General features: G+C 41.3%; 1 protein-coding gene across 1 annotated transcript in view; it reads left to right on the forward strand.

Moving 5' to 3' along the window:
• TNKS (tankyrase) overlaps nucleotides 1-21,130 on the forward strand; it is a 133,023-nt gene extending 111,893 nt beyond the window's left edge. The window contains exons 16-27 of the mRNA XM_030449543.1: nucleotides 1,757-1,976; nucleotides 2,245-2,354; nucleotides 4,077-4,265; nucleotides 5,004-5,241; nucleotides 5,912-5,994; nucleotides 8,699-8,819; nucleotides 9,380-9,477; nucleotides 11,100-11,174; nucleotides 12,292-12,397; nucleotides 13,264-13,450; nucleotides 14,207-14,363; nucleotides 16,162-21,130. Of these exons, the coding sequence (XP_030305403.1) occupies nucleotides 1,757-1,976; nucleotides 2,245-2,354; nucleotides 4,077-4,265; nucleotides 5,004-5,241; nucleotides 5,912-5,994; nucleotides 8,699-8,819; nucleotides 9,380-9,477; nucleotides 11,100-11,174; nucleotides 12,292-12,397; nucleotides 13,264-13,450; nucleotides 14,207-14,363; nucleotides 16,162-16,248 (1,671 nt within the window). The 3' untranslated portion in view covers nucleotides 16,249-21,130. The remainder of the gene's footprint in view (nucleotides 1-1,756; nucleotides 1,977-2,244; nucleotides 2,355-4,076; nucleotides 4,266-5,003; nucleotides 5,242-5,911; nucleotides 5,995-8,698; nucleotides 8,820-9,379; nucleotides 9,478-11,099; nucleotides 11,175-12,291; nucleotides 12,398-13,263; nucleotides 13,451-14,206; nucleotides 14,364-16,161) is intronic.
• The last annotated feature ends 1,029 nt before the right edge of the window (nucleotides 21,131-22,159 follow it).

Here is a 22,159-nt window from a genome sequence, read left to right on the forward strand (position 1 = left end):
AGTAAAACCTGAATACAGACTCTGAATACAGCTGAAGCTATCAGAGCACTCATAATCAGCCACTGGAGGTCTCTGGAGTTTTCTGATCAATCCACTGGGAATGTAGCTGGGTTTTGTTTTCAAGGGGTCCTAGATAGATGTACAACAGGAAATAGAAGAGTGCTGAAATCCTTCTTTTTGAAATCCCTCTTGCACAAGAGCTAAATACACCCTTAAGGTGATGCAATTTTGTAAAGGTTCTGGATGTCCATGGCTGTGTGCTCATGCTGCAGTTTGCTCAGGGCTTCTCCTGCTGTCTCTCTTATGCCAGATGGCAGTGCTGTCAGTTCTGCTGAGCTGTGGATGTTGAGCTTGACAATTCCTGACTTGTGCTCTGTCCTGTTCTTCTTGAAGAAGGAAGCAAAAACATACAGGCATTCTGGAGAGGCTTTCGCTTTTATCACCTTTCTTTAAAATTACCACCTACCTTTGTTTCTGTGCCTTTGAAGGGGTCTCAGAAGACACTGCCTCTTCATTTAGGTATTTATGATGGGAGAGTATGTGAATAGTTTCACTTTTTGTGAGTTTTAAATTAAGGGATCTAAAGTTGTATCTTGCAAAATTCATTGCTGTTGAAAAAGCTTTGTGCAAAAACCTTTTCATGAAACCACCACAAGTGTGGGACTCATCCTGTGTATTAATCAATATGCTGTTTCTTTCTATCCCTTGCTGTTTACCCTTTACACCCTGAGCATTGCTGGACTCTTTCCAAATACAAGGCAGTTAATTCCTTCTGCTCTCCCCATCTCAAAACTCATTCCCTGTGGCTCAGACTAGCACAGCTTTGCTAGCATCCCTGGTGAGAAGTGGCAGTGTAGACTTTTTGGCAGGGGCTGGACCACTATGTTTGATTATTCTGACAGGGCCAGCCAGAGAGGTGCCAGCAGCTGCCTCTGCTTTATCTGTCTTTGTTTTTTCCCACTGCTGCTGAGAGCTAAGAGGGAAGGAGCTATCCTCCCACAAAAATTGTACGTGGACATGATTCACACCATATGCTGTATGTAGGCGTATGTTCCCCTCCTTGTCCCGTGCTCCAGTACTGTGTTCTTATCACTGGCTGATCTGCAGGTTTTATCAGCACATATACAATCTACTCCAGCAGTCATCTCATCCAAATGCACTTTCCCACCAAAATCTTGTCTTTGCTGCTTTCCGGGACCTGTAGGTTGTTCGGGATGGTGCTGTTATCTATTGGAAAGTGTGGAAAATGAGTCTTTTTCTAGTTCCTTTCTAAAGCAATCACTTTCAATAGTAGGGTGGCATTCAGTGGAACTCAGGGTCTGGCTTCCTTGGCTCAGAAGGGTGCACTGAGGAGATGCCTCTGCCAGCCAGTTTGCACGAGGAGGCAAGGACTGGCTGGCAAGGTATTTGCAGGTGGCTTTTCTTCAGCACCTGCAGTGACAGTAGGGTACAGCTGTATGCAGGATGTGCTCCTGAACCTCCTCCAGTTGCAGGCAGGGCAGTGGGAGCTCTCACAGAGAGCTGCTATTCCTGGCTGTGAAGTTGAGGTTCACACAGCTATGTTGCGTTCTAGTGCTTTAGGCATCAGCCTCTTGGATTTTTTTCTCACATGCCTACTAACCTCTAGAGTTGTTACTTCATGATGGCAGCTCAGTGAAATCCCCTGCCTCCTATTTTGTGCCATATTATAGTGACATACATGCACTGCTGTGCTGCTCAAGGCTGTGACACCAGCATTCCATTTTGCTCCTTGTAGCATGGAGCTGATCCAACAAAGAAGAATCGAGATGGGAACACTCCTCTGGATTTGGTGAAAGAAGGAGACACAGATATCCAGGACTTACTGAGAGGAGATGCTGCCTTGCTTGATGCTGCCAAGAAGGGGTGCCTGGCACGTGTGCAGAAGTTATGTACTCAAGAAAATATCAATTGCAGAGACACCCAAGGGAGAAATTCAACACCACTACATCTTGCAGGTGGGTGACTCACCAGGTTTTGAAGGCTTGTATGCTTATGATAGCAGTTAATCACCAAAACCAGGATTGATATAGTAGGAATTTCATAGATTTTCCCCTACAGAAAGTTGTTAAATATGGCAGCTCTTATTTCAGAAGGTAACAATTACTGGGAGCAAGGAGCTTTTGCAGTCAAAAACTTGCTTTACCTTTTCTGTCTAATTATTTTTGATTAGCTTATTTCTTCTAATACCCGATTGGGGTTTTTTTCCTGTGCCTTTTTCTACAGCTGGTTACAACAATTTGGAAGTAGCTGAATACCTTCTTGAGCATGGTGCTGATGTTAATGCCCAGGACAAAGGAGGATTAATCCCCCTGCACAATGCAGCATCCTATGGGGTAGGTGCAGACATTCTTGTTATGAGTAAACCAACAAGAAACTCCTTAAAGTTGTAACCAAATACAAGTACTTTGCAGCTGTCTTGCTGTGAACATAATTAAGGTTTTGGTGGCACGAGACATTGTTGAGTTAAGTTGCTGTTTTGAGTTCTGTTCGCAGTCCTACAGGTTCAGTTTGACAAAGATTCAGGTGTACTGTGGCACTTAAGGGTTTGGAAAGATCACTGTAACATAGCTTCTATGCAGGCAAGCACATGCACAGCATTGAACAGTGTTAAATTTGGGGTGGCTGTTGAAACAGGAAAGAACTCAAGCTGTAGCTGAAAGACTTGAGTGGAAGGGAGAGAGCAATATCTGAAGACTGTGTCTAGGTGGTGACAGGCAAGTGAGGGTCTGTTACAGCTGATCCCTGGTGGGGAGCTAAAGCTTTAGTGTTGAAGGGCTTTGAGTTTGTAGTTTGCCTCCTGGGCAAGCTGTCTACTGCAGTGGGGTTGCAGTGGCTGATTCAAACTGGTTTGTATTAAGTAGCCTCTCTTTCCTCCATATAGGAGGAAACATCTGTGTGCATTCCTCAGGCTCAGCTGCCTGAGGAATTGCTTGTAAGCAGCTGCTAATTGTGGATGAGAAATTTCTTAAAATAATTGTAGAGCAACAGTGCCTGAGAAACTCCTAGCAATGTACTTACAGTCTGACAGAGGACATGAAGCTCAAGTACTGTTTCTGATGGTCTCATGGTAAATTTTGCCTTTTACTGCCTGGCCCTGGCACAAGTAGAGCAGAATCTGAGAGAGATGATCATAATAGGACCACAATTGCTTTCATTTGAGAGCCAAATGAAATAAAAAGCACAAGTGTTCACCCTGTTTGTAGGGAGAGCTTGTCATTGAAAGTCAGCATGCATGATTTGCACTGATTCTTTCAGTGTCCTAAAGAGCAAAAGGTTTGAAGGTTTAGAAATGCATCACAAAATTCTTTTATGATACTGAGTTTTAATGCTGAGGAATATTGTTCAACAACATCTGCAATAAGCAGATAAGCAATAAATTCCCAGGATGTTGTTTAGATCTTACATTGTTACAAAGATCATGTGTTTTTATTTTCAAGCAATTGAAAACTACACCTTTTTTATGCAAGGGGAAAAGATTCCTTATTGGTACCAGGTTTGAGGTTGATTCTAACTGATTCTCACTACTAAAAATCATAATGCCAGTCTAATCTAGTTGCCTTACCTTCTTTAGGAAGACTCAACACAACAATCTTTGGTGTTTTTCCATCATCTTATTTAGTTAAGAGTCTTCAGAGCTCCTAGTATCATATCTCAAATGTTATAGTCCTGTAAGTTTGTGTTGCCTGTTCAAATTTGTCTACAAATATTTTGGCAGTTAACTCTGTTGATTTTATGCTTGCTCGAGAATGGTGTGTGCCTCTACAGCTGACACAAACTTTATGATATATACTTTGGGTGATTTGGCAGAAATACAATTCTGTGCCTTATCCCCATTACACATGTTCTGGTGGATGTGCACAGATACAGATTTAACAGCTGTGGAGCTGCTATATAAAGTAGTACCTGAAGAGGTGCACTGCTACCTAGACACAGGAAGCAGAGAAGTGAATTAAGGAAAGAAAAATTACAGGGATCTCTAAGCACCATTACCTCCAGCACAAAAAAAGGAAATACATGTTTAGCAATGTTGATTAAGATATTCTTGTGTTTTCCAGCACGTGGACATAGCAGCATTGTTGATCAAGTACAATACATGTGTAAATGCAACAGATAAATGGGCTTTCACACCATTGCATGAAGCTGCACAAAAAGGAAGGACACAACTCTGTGCTCTGCTGTTAGCTCATGGAGCAGATCCAACCATGAAGAATCAAGAGGGCCAGACACCTCTAGACCTGGCAACAGTAAGTTCATGTTGGTGTGACAGCCACAGACTGCACTGGAGGACTTGCTCTGCATATTAAATGGCCCAGCAGTGCTGAGGCAGAGATGAGCATCTCCAGAATGCCTGTTGGTAATTATTTTAGCATCAGTCCAGGCTTTTTTCCTTTGGCTGAGATCTTAATGTGTCTTGTCACTGAAGGTTTGGCTTCTGCTTAAGAATTCATTCCTGGTATCAGTCTCATTGCCAGAAATAAACCTATCTGAAATACTTGTCCTGAAGCTTTTTTTTTTTTTTTTTTTTTTTTTTTTTTTCTATTTTGACACTCTAAGATGTGGTTATATCATAGGGAATCATAGTGTCCTTCTATTGAAAAACTGATCCATTGCAAAATGCTTCGTCAGAAGTTGAACCTGACATTGAAACCAGGTGGCATTGCCTGGCCCAGGTTGTAAAAGATTTCAGATGAAGTTGATGTAAAGTTTTTTCCTGACTGTAATACCTGTGAAGTCATTCTGCCAGAAAGGCAATCAGATGTACCTTCTCACATACCTTTAGAAATGGGGAGAACCCAATTCACCTACATCTGCACAGTGAATCGATGTTTCTTGCAGCCATGAATTCCCATGTTACAAAAGTTGACATTTTTCTTATTAATGGGGCAACAGAGCAATCAATTCACTTCAAAGGAAATTTCTTTCCAGAGGTCATTGACTTGTGATAACAGAACCTCCTGTTGAATGTTCTTTTTGTTTTTCAGGCTGATGATATCCGAGCGTTGCTGATAGATGCGATGCCTCCAGAAGCTTTGCCCACGTGCTTTAAGCCTCAAGCCACTGTTGTTAGTGCCTCCCTCATCTCACCAGCATCTACACCATCCTGCCTCTCTGCTGCCAGCAGTATAGATAACCTCACTGGGCCACTGGCAGAACTAGCTGTAGGAGGGGCATCAAATGCTGGTGATGGAGCTGCAGGAACTGAGAGGAAGGAAGGAGAAGGTGCATTTACTGCTGGATAAGTTTACATTGCCAGTACAGTAGCTTAGTGTCACAATAGGCCTTGCTTTATCTGACTAGGCAGAGAGCATTGTACAGCTTGAACTATTTTCTGTGTTTTAAAGTGTATGCTGCTCTCTCTGTTTTCATGTTCTTTAACAACGGTGTTGGCTGTTCATCCGTGTTGGTTATCAGTGATAAGTTTGGCTACCAGAGCAGATCTGATTAGGTGCCCGGATGTTCTGTCTTGATTTTTTACAGAAAATCCATTGAGAATTATTTTGATGAAGGGATTATGATTGTGATGACTGAGAGATTTTGTGAAGGCTTTTTAAAACCTCCAGATTAGTGTCTGGAATGTGTGCATTATGTCAGCATCTAGGTGATTTCATAGAAAAACAACACCCACCCTTCCTTTCCTTCTCTTTTCAGTATGAGCCTGTCTGTATTTGCCACAAATCATTTGTGCTTTTTAATAGTTGATTCTGAGGAGGAAAAAGTGATTAGCTTTGATAGCACTGAGCTTTCACCCAGTAGAAGTGGACTGTTTATTATAGACGTAGACAAATTGATTGTAAAAATAATCAGTTTGGAATTTTTAGATAATCAGTGTTACTGGGGGTTTTTTATGGTCAGGTGCATAGGATGTAACAACTTGTTTCTTCTCTTACAGTTTCTGGTCTTGACATGAACATAACCCAGTTCCTAAAAAGCCTAGGTCTTGAACACCTTCGGGACATATTTGAGACAGAACAGGTAGGTAGCAAGCCTCATCTCTGTATGCTTTAAAGATAGAATAATCTAATAAATTTGAGTGATGTTTTCATTCCTAAATTGAAAAAGGGAACAAAAACAAAAGAAGAAATTTTCACAGGATTCTCGGCTTCACCATAAAGCATATGGGCAATTCATTGGTAGTTTTCCTTGCTGTTCTGAAGATGTGATGTTAGGTTTTTGATTTGGATATCCAGTGTAGTTCACTTAAACTGGCAGTCATCATGCGTGTGTGGCTTCTATTCTGAGAGTTCCATTGGACCTTGTGGACTTTGAACATAATGGCTATAACAAAGTTACATTGGAATGTTACCTGCACTTGTCCTTCAGCAGTTTTGATACCCAACAAGCCTTTTGCCACTTGTCTTGCTGTGTGTGCCACTTGGCTAAGATCTAGGAAACCCTCCAGTTCGACTATAAACTGAAATTAAAATCTAGTTTACCAGGGTGCAGTCATGCTAGAGTGTGCAGAAACTGTTTCCTAATAGGTTAGTACTATAGCATTTACTGGGATTGGAAGGCCTAAGAGGTTTCAAATGGAATTGCAGGGTGGAGGAATAAACCTGTGGATTTATCAGTGTTTCACAATATATGAACAGAATACAACTAATGTAACAGTTTCTCAAGCTTACATTACTTTTTAGAGCAGAAGTACCTCTAGGGTATTTGTAGACTCTCTTTTTTAATACTATCTCTTAAATTGATAATTTGTTTATATGAGCAGGATGGACATAGCAATGGATGTGAAAAGTAGGAGTGAAAGAGACTGGATTTGATGGTTATTTTTTTTCCAGGCCTCTGCAGCTCATCTTTTATCAGGGGTCAGGGAGCCCTTTTATCAGGGTTCAAAATGTAGAAAAAGTTCCAACTATTTCCATGAAATCTACAAGAGGCATCTTAAAATGGTGCATAATCTCTTTCCCTTTTTTATGTGTGAAGTGTAAGCTCTTTTCTTTAATTTGGAACTGCTTCTATCAGGAAACAAACCTACTTCAAACCAACCTATATTCTACTCACATTTCTTTTTTCTTAATATTTTTTGCACCTTCCTGTTGCTCTTTTTGTTCTGCTTTTGCTTCCTTAACTCCTAACATGTTTTTAAGATCTTCCTCTGCTATTATGATTTTATAATTCACAGCAGATTCACCATATTCATTCATCATTTTGAGATAGTTTATCTCCTCTTGTAAATAGTGACAAAGTCATCTTCCTTAAGCTTATTGATTTAAGCTGCTTTTTCCAGTCACTGCCAAGGTTTCATATGCATTTTCTCACCTTGTCTCTAGCTTCCTCCTGATGCTCTCTAGTATCTGGGTTTTTTCTGTATTTTTTCTGTGTTCCACCACACATGATGAATGACTTCAGTGTTTTTTTCACAGCAGTCCCCATAGAGTTGTTTTCAGCTCAGCTGGACAGATGTTCAGTGTAGCTGCTCATTCTTTGTGTGCCTTACATTCTTCTGAATTAGTGACACTCAGTTTCACAGAATCACAGGATGTCTTTGGTTGGAAAAGACCTGCAAGATCATCCAGTCCAATCTTTGATCAACACTGTAAGCTCACCACTAGTGGACAGGGTTCATATGTGCCAGTCTAGATGTGCTAATAATCCAGCTTCTTTTCAATCAAGTTTTATGGTTTCCCATTATTTGCTGAGCTTCCCCTCCTTGTTTAATGAGTAAATATGAAGAATATTTTATATAATTATCTCCTCCAGTTTAAATATTTGTTTTTCAGAGAATCACCTCAGTGCACAATTGCTTTATAATAATAAAAATGTACTTTATTCAGCTTCATCTCCTGTTCTTTAAAAAAAATGCTTATTTGACATCATGTTTTATGACCTTTCTGTTTCCATCAGTTATCTTGGTGACCCTAAAATTTAAAACCTGGTCTGGTGATTGCAGACGTATGCATATGTGGGAACCAAATTCATAGTTTTATGTGTCCTTACAATTTTAATTATTTCCAGAAATATGGGGCAGATCGCCCAGAGAGGTGGTGGAAGCCCCATCCCTGGAAGTTTTTAAGGCCAGGATGGATGGGGCTCTGAGGGAGACATCTCTGAGTGGGAGGTGTCCCTGCCCATGGCAGGAGGGTTGGAACTGGTTGATCTTAAAGGTCCCTTCCAACCCTGAAAATTCTATGGATCTGTGATTCTATATAGTGGAATGGTTGAGCATGACTTAGCATAGCTGACCCACTGGGTTGACACATGCAAGTGCACACATAAATATATACACACTGTAATCATGTTTATGTGAAACATACTTAAAATGCATTAGTAACCTTATGGAATATTCATTCCTGTTTGTGTCATGAAAATAATGAATTGCACAGCAATGTGAAACTTTGAATGCTTAAAAAGTATTCCTAGATTTGTCCCAGCATTTCTATGTGTGCTTGTTAAGTGAAAATGTTTTTGAGAACCTGCTGTGAGAATATCTCTTGTTAACTGCTGAAAGAAAAGTACAAGTTTTGCCCAACTTTGGGCTGTAGCAGCTGGGTATGGTCCTGTGATAGGGAGAGGTTTGCCAGAAGGTGGCAGCAATTAGAAGGGCACCAAAACAGAAAGTACTGCCTTGATGGCACCATGAATACACTCCAGCTTCTGAATTGTTGGGTCTTCAGCCTTGGGAACTAGGCCAGGTTTGGCAAGTGATTTTTGTGGTCTTTTGCCTTTCTAGATAACCCTGGATGTGTTGGCAGACATGGGGCATGAGGAGCTTAAAGAAATTGGGATCAATGCATATGGACACCGCCATAAATTAATAAAAGGTGTAGAGAGACTTCTGGGAGGACAGCAAGGTAAATACAACATTTTCACCAACTAGTCTTAAGTGTCACATACAACAGGCTCCCAAAGTCACCTTCTGTAAGTACAGGCATTGTCACCAGTACTTGAAAGAACCTGGAAGTCAGAAAATGTACTTGCTGGCAGACCTGCTGGCTGGACAGGCTGTGACAGGTAAAGTAAGTATTGAGGAGATACAGCACCAAGTGATGGGTTGTCTTTCCAGGCAATAAACCCCCCTGATGCAGCTGTGGTGCTTTTGGATTGATTTTCCCTATGTATCTACCCACAGGCCAGCTGTATCCTGAAGGGTGGACCTGATGGAATTTTATGCTTCTCAGATGCTTCTTTTGAGTAAAATGCAATTAGATCCCCCATGTATTTTTCCTTCTCTCTTTACTAATCCTTTGCTGGTAACAAAAGCACTGTATCTTTTCAAGGTTGTGTTTTGTATTTATTTTGCATTTTCTGCTGTACCAGAGTTATACAAGAAGAATAATGATGATGAATACAGATAGAGCTGGTATTGTTTCCTCCTTTTGATTTTTATTCCTTTAATTCCTTCTCTTTGCAGGCACCAATCCTTATTTGACTTTCCACTGCGTGAGCCAGGGGACCATTCTCCTTGATCTTGCTCCTGATGATAAGGAGTATCAGTCCGTGGAAGAGGAGGTATTGCAAGTACCTTTCTTAATGCTCCAGTGGCACTATATTGCTCTTCTCAATTTTAACCTCTCACAGCTAAATTATGCCATGCATGCTCAAAGTGATAAAATATGTATTGGGGTAAGAATTATGTAGGTCTGACCTGAAGTTCAGTGCTCTTCATTTGTCTTTTTTAATAGAGCAATGAGGGAAATTATTTTGCCCTGTCCTGCCATTTGCCATTTTTTTTTTAAGTAAGTGGTCTGTTTGCTCTCTTGATGTTATCCCCATTTTTACCTTTCACTGTTAGATTTTGGATGTCATCTCATAGCAAAGGTGCTTTCCAGAGACAGGTGGACCTGTGAATATTAAAGGCCATAAATGAAGACTTAAAGGATCAAGTCATTGCAAGTCTGTAGGCATTCCATGTGCTCAGGCTGCTTCTGCCTGTGAACCAGCTTGTTTTCTCTTGTCTCAGTGACTTAGTTAATCTGTAACCCAGATAAACAGCTCCTGCATAATTGAGCATTGACTGTAATGTTGCCTCCCACACACACATGCTCTTTTATTAAAGTAAACTACAAGCAGGTAGCATTTTAAAAAGAAAAACCATAACAGAAAAGACACATTCTGAAGAGTTGTGTTTGGAAGAAGCTCCCTTTTACTGTGCATTTGCTACACTGTAGTTCTTATAGTGTAGCAATGAACTATTTAAAGTCTTTTTTCAAGTCTGGTTATTCAGGATTGCTGCCAGTTTAGCCTGGAGTATTTTTCTTTAGTAACTTCGCTAACTGGAGTTTGTGCAGGTCTTTTGTGTAATCTTCTCTGAGAGAAAGTGTCACTTTTCTGGTATAGCAAATGGGATGTTTGAGCTGCTACTAAATATTGCTGTAGCTGCCAATACCTCTGAAAAGACACCGTGAAACTCCTGAAACTCCAAGGGACTGCTAATGACATAGAAAAATCTATAGTGCAAGCTTTTTCTTATCACTAAGAAACATAAGTTGTATTTATTATAAACACATCTGTTATTACTTAAAAATTATATTTTTGTACATTCATTTTCAAAGATTGAGTTTTTTTCTAGTGCAAAGCTGGTTTTCTATCTGTGTATAATTTTGAAAGCAAGTGCCACTATTCTCCCTTTTCCTATGAAGATTTTTGTTACAAGATTGGGTAATTGTATCATCCAGTTTTTCCGTTGTGGAACAGCATAGTTTGTTGGGTACCAAAGAAATAAGGGTGTACCTCAGTTTAAAACTGAGTTTTGAGGAAGGGGGAGTGTGTTGACACTCCTTGACAAATTTCAGTTGAGATTGTTGTTTCCAGTGATATAATGAGATATTATGTATAATATATATAATAATATATATTATATATATAATGAGGGTGATAAAGCACTGGCACAGGCTGCCCAGGGAGGTTGTGGAGTCTCCTTCCCTGGAGACATTCAAATCCCACCTGGATGTGTTCCTGTGTGACCTCCTGTAGGTGACCCTGCTCTGGCAGGGGGGCTTGGACTTGATGATCTTTCAAGGTCCCTTCCAACCCCTAAATCTCTGTGATTCTTTGATTCTCTGACTGCATGAATAGTTTGTCTTGCTAGCAAGCTTTGTGGGCTGAACATTCCCTTGCATTCATTTATGTAGATGCAGAGTACGATCCGGGAGCATCGGGATGGTGGAAATGCTGGTGGGATCTTCAACAGGTACAATGTCATCAGGGTAAGTTTCAAAACCTCTTAATTTTATGTGGTAAAGTAAGTTTGTACTTAAACAGGCAGGCAGAATTGGTTTAATTGATAGCCTTCTTATATATAAAGATGAAATAATATTCAGGAGCAGAGTTACAGCAAGTGCTAAGTGTTGAAATTAGACTGGTGGGGTGCTCTGCACACATCCACTTGTGCTCCTAAAGGAGCCCGAAGGTCTGATAGTGAAGGTCAGAAGTCGTGAAGAGCCTGACGTGTTTCACAGCCTGATTTAGTTTCAGAGATCTATAGCTTCTGTATTTTACTTTGCAGCACAGATTTTTTTCTCAGTGTAGACTTTTCTTGCCTTTTTGAAGATTTTTGGGCACGGGGAAAGGATGAGCATGACTTCCTACAAAAAGTTTCCATCTCCTTATGCTGCTATAGATCTTGATACCTTCTTCTTCGCTTGTGCCAACTAGAAAGATACATTTTACAATCTCTGGCGTATCAGATAGTGGAGTGTTTTTTCTGAGGGAAAGTGTACTTCCTCTTTCTTCTCTTTTGGAGGGGAGGAAATAGAGGAAATCAGAAAAGAACTCTGTTCATAAGCTCCTGGAAATTCCTGCTGTGTATCTGTGAGGCTGTGCAGTGACCTTGCAACTTGGCTCAAGGAGATCCTACATCCTGAAGCAAAATCATTCATCCTACTCCCAACCAAAGGTGGAGTCCATCACTAAAGCCACAGTGATATTAGGGAAGATATCTCAAGATAAAGAGCATGTCTCCTTTTCTTTTTCCTCAGAAGTTGTTCAATCTAAACCAGACAGCAAGCTTCAAAACGCTAGTCCTGAAAGTTCAACAGAGGTCAATACAAAGCAAGAAGGAGTTTCAGGCAGTTTGTAGTTTTTGGTGGTATTACAGGCTCTGAGGGAAGCAGCCTGAGAACTTAACTGCAGTTTTACAGCATTTTTAGTCATCTGTGAACCTGTGCTATCAACTTGATTGAAGGACTTCAGCCTTGCGTGTAGAACAGGCATGGGTTTTCTTCACACCACTCATATGTCTTAGTTTCCCTGTTAAATTTTTAGAAACTCTGTGAGACTGTATTCCCTTTCAATTCCAATTCAAGTATGGTTCTACCACTGCAGATTCAAAAGGTTGTGAACAAGAAGTTGAGGGAGAGATTCTGTCACAGGCAGAAGGAGGTGTCTGAGGAGAATCATAACCATCACAACGAGCGCATGTTGTTCCATGGTAAGGAAGTGATCTCTGGTTTTATCTACTGGAATTCAAACCAAAACCAAGCAAACAAACAGAAAAAACCTTACAGAGACCCACAAGTCAATGTGAATGTTATTGTGGCACATTCCTGTACAGTAACTGTATTTCCACAATACAAATGTGGAGATGTGGGGGTGGTGGAATTAGTCTTTGTGGTTACTGCAGTCTAAAAAGCTACACTAGATTAAAAAAATACTTTTTTTTTTTTTCCCTAAACCCTGTCTTAGTCTTTTCTAGTAAAGCTGCTGGGAGGTTGTTATATTGTTGTGAGAAAGACAGGGGTATCTTATAAAAGAGTGGAGCAGGACACAGTCAAAGCATTTTACCCCAGCACTTCAGGCAGCCATCAGAGAAAAGTCTCAAAACCAAAGATTTGTTTCAACAAGATGTTCTCTAGAAGCATCCAGAAGTGCCTACAAGTGACAGTTGCCTGAGGGTGGTCCTGCCCTAGATCCTTCTATAATTCTACATGGGAAATTGGTTTGGGATATTATTGTCCTGACATCTTGACCCTTCTTAACTGGTACTGACTGCTGGAGAAGGTATGCATGGACAAGATAAACTGAGTTGAAATGTGAGTGGGGGCAAAGCTATTTAATGAGATCTGTGAAATGAGTAAGAAATATGAGTCACACGTGGGATCTTGGTATATAACAGATAAATCCCACACATCACTGCATCCTGTTGGGTATCGCCCCCTTCCAGCTGCCTGAGCACACTTTCTGGGATTTAATGGCCTATTTGAGGCAGACAAGCTCCTCTTGACATAAAGTCCTATATTACTATATAGCTAAGCAAGAATGTATGATAACAGATCATTTTGTGTCATTTTATTCCAGGGTCTCCTTTTATTAATGCTATAATTCACAAAGGATTTGATGAGAGGCATGCATACATTGGAGGAATGTTTGGAGCTGGAATTTACTTTGCTGAGAACTCCTCAAAAAGTAACCAATACGTGTATGGCATAGGGGGAGGAACAGGCTGTCCCACACACAAAGACAGGTCCTGTTACATCTGCCACAGGTATGAGTGCAGCAGAGTTCCCTGTATGTAATTCTGGTTGTCCTGGTTTTTACTCTCATGGCACAGGTTGAGTTCTAGGGAAAATAATACTCACTCGAGCTTGGTCCTGGCAGGAAAAATGCAGTTTTCCATTTGCCAAGGCTGAACAAAAAAAGGATATAAATGCAACAAGTCCCACAGAAAGGTCAAAAAGTTACATCTAAGCATAGAGTGAGTATAAATCAAAATGAAATGTGGCTTAGGAAGGAGGCTTGAAACAGCAAGTTTGAAAATGAAGAGTCAGGGGAAAATAGCAATTAAACCCCAGTCACTCTCAGAAGAAAACTGCAGTGCAAAGTGGTGGTCAGCAGTACAGTGTTATACTGTGGATCAGATCATTTTGGAGGTAGTGAACAGGACTTAATAACAGCTTTGTTTTGTACTGGAGTAGATCAATGTGCTTTTTGCACTTTGACACCTGTCCACACCCTGCTGGTAGGAACACAAAGTTTCAGCTTCTTTCAACTGCTTTTTATAAAATGAACTAGAACAGACTTCCACGTGAGGGCTAAACAAAGAGTGTGTTTTCCCTTCTGCGGGTCAGGAAAGATATTTTTTTTTTTGTGACATGTTTTATAGAGCCTTAGAACTGGTTTCTGAAAGCATTTTTTAACACAACTTTGAGAAATTAACTGAAATAAACTCAAAAGTCTGAAATTGTTCTGGAAGCATACATCTCACAAGATATGTTAAAATGTTTTCTTTTTTTCCTTTTAGACAAATGCTCTTTTGTAGAGTGACCCTTGGAAAATCCTTTCTTCAGTTCAGCACAATGAAAATGGCTCATGCCCCTCCAGGGCACCATTCTGTTATTGGCCGGCCAAGCGTGAATGGACTTGCATATGCTGAATATGTTATCTACAGAGGAGAACAGGTATGAGGGTTAACAAGGACTGGGCTTATGGAAGGGCAGAGCTTAGAGCAGAAGAGTGCATCTGACTGGTTTCCATACCAGGTGTGCTGTGATGACCTGGTTGATGAGAATTTTTTTTTAAATTTGGAAATAAGATCTGAGCTGTGTGAAGCCAGAGAATGTTACTCCTATCTGCTGAGCTGCTCTCATTTGCACCTTGCAGAATTTCCTGATTTGTCCTGTGCAGCACTGCTGGAGTCTGTTAGGAGTTCTGGTTTCTCTCAGTAGGCACTCTTCTCCCCTAGCATATTACTGGCATTACTGTAATAAGGAGGACACCTGCATTTCTGGGGCTTGTGGGCTTTTTACCTGTAGATTCCCAGCTGTGAGAGTGTCCCTGTCTGCCAGAGGCTACCCTTAAGTGGCAGCTAAAGTGAGTACAGCAATATTCAAGAACAATTTTTATTCTGAATAATTCAACTAGGAAACTACTCTGGAAAAGTAGTTTGCTTTCTGTTCTGGGTGGCTCCAGAATTATATGATAAACTACAATTGACCTTGAGGAGGTCAGCTAGACCAACTTCTTCACACTGAATTCAGACCAGATTGCTGAGGGTTTTCTTTGACCTGGCAGTTCTTAAAAACCTCAGAGACTATTGTTTCACAGCCTATCTTAGCAGCTTGCTCCTTTTTTTAACTATTCTCAAAGCAAAAAAAAAAAAAAAAATTTCCTATTGTATCCAGTAGGAACCTTCCCTGTGTTAATAATCTCAGAAGAGATTAGAAAAGCTCAGAAAAGAAGCTGGCTCTGTTTTCTTAGACTTCTATCCATGATGGAAGAATGATAGGAGATTCCTCAAAGCCTTTGCTTTGCTGAACTGAACAAGCCCATCTCCCTCAGCCTGTTGTTTTTTAATCCTCTTCTCTCTTCCACTCACTGTCTTCTTGGTCCTTAGCTGAACTTGGTTCCAGCTTGTTGACATCTAGTAATAGAGGGCCCAAAAGTTATATGCAGTTGTCAAGATGCTGTCTAGTGTGTCCTGAATAAACAGCAGTCATTGCTACACCCAGTGACAAGCTGCACTGCTGTGATGTGCCACAGGATGCTGGTAGCCTTTACCACTGCCAAAACTCTGCTGATTCTGCTTTAGCTTCTTCTCACCCAAGGGCCTCCACACCTTTTCAGCAGAGCTGCTTCCTGTCCTGCTATGTTATGAGGAATTAATTTATCCCAGGTGTATTTGCCTTTGTTGGATTTCATGAGGTTTCTCTTGGCCCACTCTCACTTGTCCAGGTTCCTCGGAACAGGGCCCTGCGCTCCAGCAGCTTTAGCTTTGTTCTGGGACTGAGCCTCCTTCCAGGTGTCATGAGAAAACAATGGACAAATGCCTGGGTGTGCATTTTCTGTAAAGGCAATTCCTGGTCACAGGGGAAGTCAGTGAGCATGTTAGGGTCCAACTACATTGATCATCTCAGATTTTTTAAATAATTTAGACACTGACTGCTCTGTAGTATTAGCTAAGAAGGAGAGTACCTCTGACTGAGAAGTCCTTTTACACACACAATTTCTGGCAGTGTCTTTATGGAAGGAACATTTATGTTTCTACTTGTGTGTAAATTTAAGTATTAGCTACATTGATCACTTCCCACTTAGTGCTTCCTAGGTTTGAAATCTGCTTTTTCTTATGCACCCTGCCAATGTAAAGTTGATTCTTGCACTGTTTTTCCTGGTTACTCACTGCTTAGTGAAATCCAAAATGTGAACTTGCTGAATGTACCCTTGCATAAACAATGTGGATTTTTTTTAACTTCCTTTCAGGCATACCCGGAATATCTCATCACATACCAGATTGTGAAACCAGAAGCTCCCTCACAGACAGCGACAGCAGCAGAGCAAAAGACCTAGTAGCTACAGAGCAGTAAAGGACATGACTTCAATCTGGGACTTGATGGATACGTGTTTCAGAAAATCAGTATCATATAAAATTCTTAACAACCTGGAAATAAGCTGTATGTCTTTTATGAAGCATTGCTGTCTTGATGGATACAATATGAGTAACTCTTGCATACTCAACTGCTACTGTTCCTTTTGAGGAAAGTTTACAAGGGACTGCCTTTTAATAACATGTCTCAGGCTCCTAGTCTCTGCAGTTACCACGTGTAAAATAATATTGTTTTGATCTAGACTTTGGGAACATTGTGCAAATGGAAATCTTTATCATTGCCATCTCACATGTTAAAATTTCAGACACTACTATTCTAGTTATTTAATTTGCAGATAAATTGCATTAAGCCCATAATTTTCTTTTCACTATACACCATTCAGTTTGTGATTTCAAGAGATCCTAGTCAACTATTTATTTTCCTTTTGTATTCTGAAGTTGAGCCAGAACCTTCTTAAAGATATTTTGCACAAAGTCGATTTGACTAAAATCGTTAACAATGCAATATTAATCTTGCCTGAGATGGGGCTAGGTTCAGTTCTTCAATATAGGGTATTTTGGGTGCACTTCTGGGCAAATGATTACATGAGTTGAGTGTCACTTCAGAGTGGAAACAAACCGTGTCAGTTTGCTGCTTTGTCCCTGTGAGTTTTCTGGGGGAAGTGCTTGGAAACGTTCAGAAGGGTAAAACCAGTTCTTGTGCTTGGAAGGTCAATGCCCTCTGCTGGCATCTTTAAAGGAACATTTTATAAGGCTCATGTTATGTACATGCAGTTTGTGAAATGTTCTCCAGTTACAGTGGCAAATGGTTTTGCTGGGAGATGGGTGACAGGCAGAAGATTGCATACAAGAAGATGTGCCTGGTTCATGTCCCTCTGTAATGTGAGACCCAGGAAATGGGTTTCAAACCTATGAGGGTGGACTATAAGAGTTTGATGTCACATCTTTGTGTGTGACAACACACTTGAAGAGCTTAAGGGATTAACAAAAATAATATTTTTTTTAAATATTGATTTTACATTTTGATGAGAACAAACTTTTAAAACTTCAGTTGGCAAGCAGGTTTGTTTGCAGGTATACTGGAGAAAAAACTATGAATTACTCACTCTAATCCCCTTCCCCATAGGTTTCAAGGTTCATTTCTCTGGGTAGGAGAAAGGTACTTTTGAGCATTGTGTAGCACTGCATCAGACAATTTCAAAAGTCCCCTTTGAGGAGGATATGCATTTAAGAAAAAGAGAAACCAGATTTTTTGTGGGTTTTTTTTACAACTTCAGAGAAGGTTGAAAATTGAACCTTGTTATTTTTTTTCTGAACTATGAATACCAGGAGATGTGCTTCAGTGCTGAAGTGTGTAACAACTGGAGAAGAAAATGTTTCTTTGAACACAATGCACTGTACATTTCCCTATCCAGCAGCACTGTTTAGTATCAGAGTTCATGTGTTCAGGTTTTATCCCTCATAAAGCAAGGGAACAAGAGAATAGCATGCTTTTAGTTTACTAAAATACATGTGCTCCTCTGAAATGGGAGTTTGGATAAAACAAACTGCAAACTAAAGAGCTTTTTACTTTCAGCATTAAGGCACAAAATTTTCATTTTCAACATCAAGACATTAATGTTGAAGCAAGTTATCCTCACAGAGGAACTTCACCCACTGTAAAATCAGTCATTTGGTGCAATCTGGCTACCTGCACATCATCTGTTTGTAATATCTCTAAAGAAAACTGAGAAATAGCAATACTCCAACAGATCTTGAACTTTGGGTTTTACTTTTCTTGACCTGGCAGTGGTTATATGGTTCTCACTTCATTTTGTGAACATATTAAATATGTAGCTTCAGAGTCCAAGCCAGGCTCTAGCCTAGTTGTCCTTTTAATCAGATTTCATTGATAAAAATTGGGTGCTTGTATTTTGGCTACTTGTTTAATAGTGTTAGAATTGCAAAGATCACCACTAGGCTTTGGAGATTTGTACTCATCATTTAAGTTTGGGGTTTGTTTTTAACTTAGTTAATATCAGAGTGGGGGATGTGTTTATCTACACTAGGGTTTCAGATAGCAGTGAGAGTGAGTGTTGCTCACCATCCCCAGTTAGACATAGTTTTAAATGGTAAAACAGTTGTGCTGCTTAGGTGAGCAAAATGGTTAATGTGGGTGTGGAAGTTAAAAGCTTTACATTAAAAAAAAACAAAACAGGAACAACCCTAACAACAAAGCCCCTACCAAGCCTGCACCAGATTCTGTTCTTGCTTGTTGTTTCCTGTGTGCTGATTGAACTAATGGCTAGTCTGGATTTCTTCTGCAGCCATGAACTTCTAGAGGATAAAAATACTGTCCAGTATCTTTGAACTGCCAGTGTTAATGTATCTGATGTCCTGTGCAGAGTAAAGGTGCTGTGTGAGGAAATAATTTTGCAGTGGTTTTTGTCTCGTAATGACATGAGCTCATATGTTTGTGGTCAGACACAGAGGAGTCCCCAGGCCTGATGATGATGTGTAATAGCAACACATGCAGGAGCAGTTTCTGCCTCTCCTGTTGTATGTTGTAGCTCCTCTTAGAGTTGAAAACAAAGTGAGGATCTGCCCATCAATAATGAAACACCTGTGACCAAGCTGGTCATGGTTTGGGGGTTGTTACCGTACAGGTGCTGAAGCTTTAGGTGAGGGTGTTATCTTGATGCCTCCTAATTCTAGACAATGGGACCTTAAAAGTGGCATTGACCCCATAACCAGGCAGCTGCTGCCTCCTTAGAAATGAAGATGGGTTTTGACTCCCTGAGAAGGGCAGTCCCCTGATCATGGGATGCTCTTTTGCAGCATTGGGTCACCAGTGGAGGCACAGCAGGAACTAAGAACAAACACCGGGCTAAGCCATCTCAAAGGCTTGGGAGCCTGGGCACCTCTCACTGGCTCCAAAAAGAGATGTTCCCACTGGGACAGCATATGGTGTCTCCTGGAGAAACAGTTTTCTCATCCATATCTGTCCTTATCCCTCTGAGGCAGCATTTTGAAATGCCTGTGCAGTTTGCAGCGGGACCTTAATAGGCAAAACAGAAGAAAACTTCACCACATAACAAAGAAGGGAGGGTTCTGCTCTCCCTTGCTGACATTGTTTCTGTGAGACAGATGAATTAGGTACCTGGTGCAGAGTGACATGGCAGTCTGAATGCTGTCAACAAAACTTGTTAAAGCAGAGAGTACAGTACCTTAATAAGGTGTAACTTATTTCCTCCTCCTGATTTTTATCTGCCAATCTGTTTTGATCCCAGCTCCACAGAGACTGTTACAAGCTTCTTGTACCACTTCCACCATTTTGCAGTCACTGTTCTTCTGTAGTCTGAGGAATGAGCAATATGGTTTTCTGACCTTTGTTTTGAATGTTTGCATGTGGTGCAATTGAATCCCACTGCATTACGCAGCAGGAGTTTAATTTGCCTGCAAACTTCTATACTTTGCTGGTTGATAACAAAATCCCCCAAAGCAGAATTCTACACTGAAGCAAAAAAATAAAAAGGCAGCCAAATGTTTTGCACTTTGATGGGCAGCAGAGTGGCTTCTGGAGAAAGCAGTTGATCCTACTGTTTGTTATGGGTTAGAAGAGATGCCTGCTCCCCGTGAACACATGAAGTGCTGAGGGATGCTAACGTGCCATGGCAAATCTCAGACAAGACTGCAGTGAAGTCAGAGCTCCTGCACAGTGCAGGCACTACCTAGAACTTCCACATGGGACTGGTAACAGAAATTATCCAGAACAGATTTTTTTACAAGGTGGGTAAAAGGAAGGGTCCAGCCACCAAACAGATGAGTTTTAACACTCCAAATTGTTCTTAGAAACTGAAGGTTGGGAAATGCGTTGACTTTATTTCTAATGGAATTTCTTCCCTTCTGTGCTGCTTTGCCACAGCAGATCTAGCTCAGAAATCTAGGAGATGCACCTAATGCTGCTTCAGTGATTTTGTGCCATGCTGCAGCCCTGCTGAGGAAGACACAGGAAGGCACAGATGCCATTCTAACCACAGGCTTTGAGGGGCTTGAGAACCTCCACAGCCTTGAATCTGCGAGTGATCAGAGGTGCTGGGATTGGCACAGGCCAGAGCACGCTCAGGGAGCAGCAGGATGTGCAGAGATGGGGTGGCAGCATTCCCATCTGTCTGGACACACAGTAGATTGGGAAGCTGGAGGCTCAGCAGACAGTGTGTGTGTGTGTGTGTGTGTGTGTGTGTGTGTGTTAAAACTTGTGAAGCAGGGTGAGTGAGCCCATGAATCAGCAGGGAACAGGAGAAACGGATGCATTTCCCATTACACTAACATATGCCTGTCAGGTTGTATCATCTGACTGGTTCTGATAGATCTGTTTCTGTCCTACTGAGTGTTAGAGTTGGTTCCAGTAAATACTAATGCAGTTTGATTAGAGTCTCTGTAAGGTAATTTTGACACTTTATCCTCAACATTGGCAGAACTTGCTTCAGCTTTGGAAGTCGAGATGAGGATTTTTCTTTGCCACAGTCCTGTCAATCTGTGTATCTTCATTCCTGATTGCTTTCTCTGCCAACCCAAATAGCAGCGTACCTGGGGGTTGAGTTTAGACCTCTGTTTGTGTAAGTTTTCATAACCATCCCTGTCTGTTTTTTTCTCTTGGTTGCCAATTACCTGGAGCTGGGATGTCATTTATTTATTTCCTCCTTTACCCTCTCAAAGAAAACAATGGGCAGGTTCTCAGCCTACCTACACGGTGGACAGTAGGTAACATCTCTGTAACAACCAAGGTTGATCTATGTGCTTGGCTAAATGTCTGATCTGCAATACATGTAATAGTTTAAAATTCAATAAATACATTTTTAACAGTTGCTCTGTGAAAGTTGAGTGTTTGCACAAACTGCTTCTCTGTCTTAGGACAAATCTCTGCCAGCCACCACTGTTGAAAACAGTTTTATTTTTATTTTCTTCAAACAACTTTTTTTTTCCCCTCCCTCAGACAATAAATAAAAAGAAGTTAATCTCTAAAAAAAAAAAAAAAAAAAAAAGGAACAAAACCATACATATGTACATAAGCCACGCAGGCATCTTGTGTGTGGGGTTGGACTGGAGGGAAGGAGAGAGGTAGGGTGGGACATAAGGCTCCAGGTGGGTTGAAGATGAGGCATGACCAAAAGCTGCAGCAGTGCTGCACAGGTGAGTGAGACACAGCTTAGATGGAAAAGGGCAAATGAATGTCATACAGAAAGCCCAACCTGTGGCACACACTGGTTATGAGGTGGAGGGTGTTTGGAAATGGATGGATGGATGGATGATGGATGATTCCTTGGCCAGCCTCTCCTCCACTCAGCTGCTTCTCTCCTCCACAGCCCAGCCATGTCCCATCCTACTCCTTCCAGAAGAGCAGAGGAGAGAAGAAACGGGACAGGGTAATCCAAAGTCCAGACAGATGCCCCCCCACACTGTCTTTCTCCTCTTTAAGCCACAGGAGATCAGACAAAAGTTTTTGCTGGAACCAGAGATCCACAGAGGCAAGAAAAAGGCATTTAGAACTCCTTCACCCCCTCCCAGCCCCAGAGATTGCTTCCCACCCCCCAGGAATGGGCTCAGCTGGTGTTTGGGTGGGTGCCTGACAGCTCCTCCATCACCTCCCCATGCCCTGGCAGGGGTGAGGCTGCCTGCGGGCAGGCTGGTGCCAGCACTCTGCTGCCCCAGGGCCTTGACTGCTCCTCAATACCCAGTGTGACTGGCTCAGGTAAGCAGCACCCACTGCATGCAACCCATCTCTTTAGGCAAGGGTGAAGACTGCTGTACAATAAAAAAACAGGGTATGCTCCCTTTTCAACCCAGATGAGCTAGAAGCAGAAGTGAGGGGAGGTGTGTTTGGTTTGGTTTGGG

Source organism: Calypte anna, chromosome 4A (genome assembly GCF_003957555.1).
Source record: "Calypte anna isolate BGI_N300 chromosome 4A, bCalAnn1_v1.p, whole genome shotgun sequence".
Taxonomy (NCBI): domain Eukaryota; kingdom Metazoa; phylum Chordata; class Aves; order Apodiformes; family Trochilidae; genus Calypte; species Calypte anna.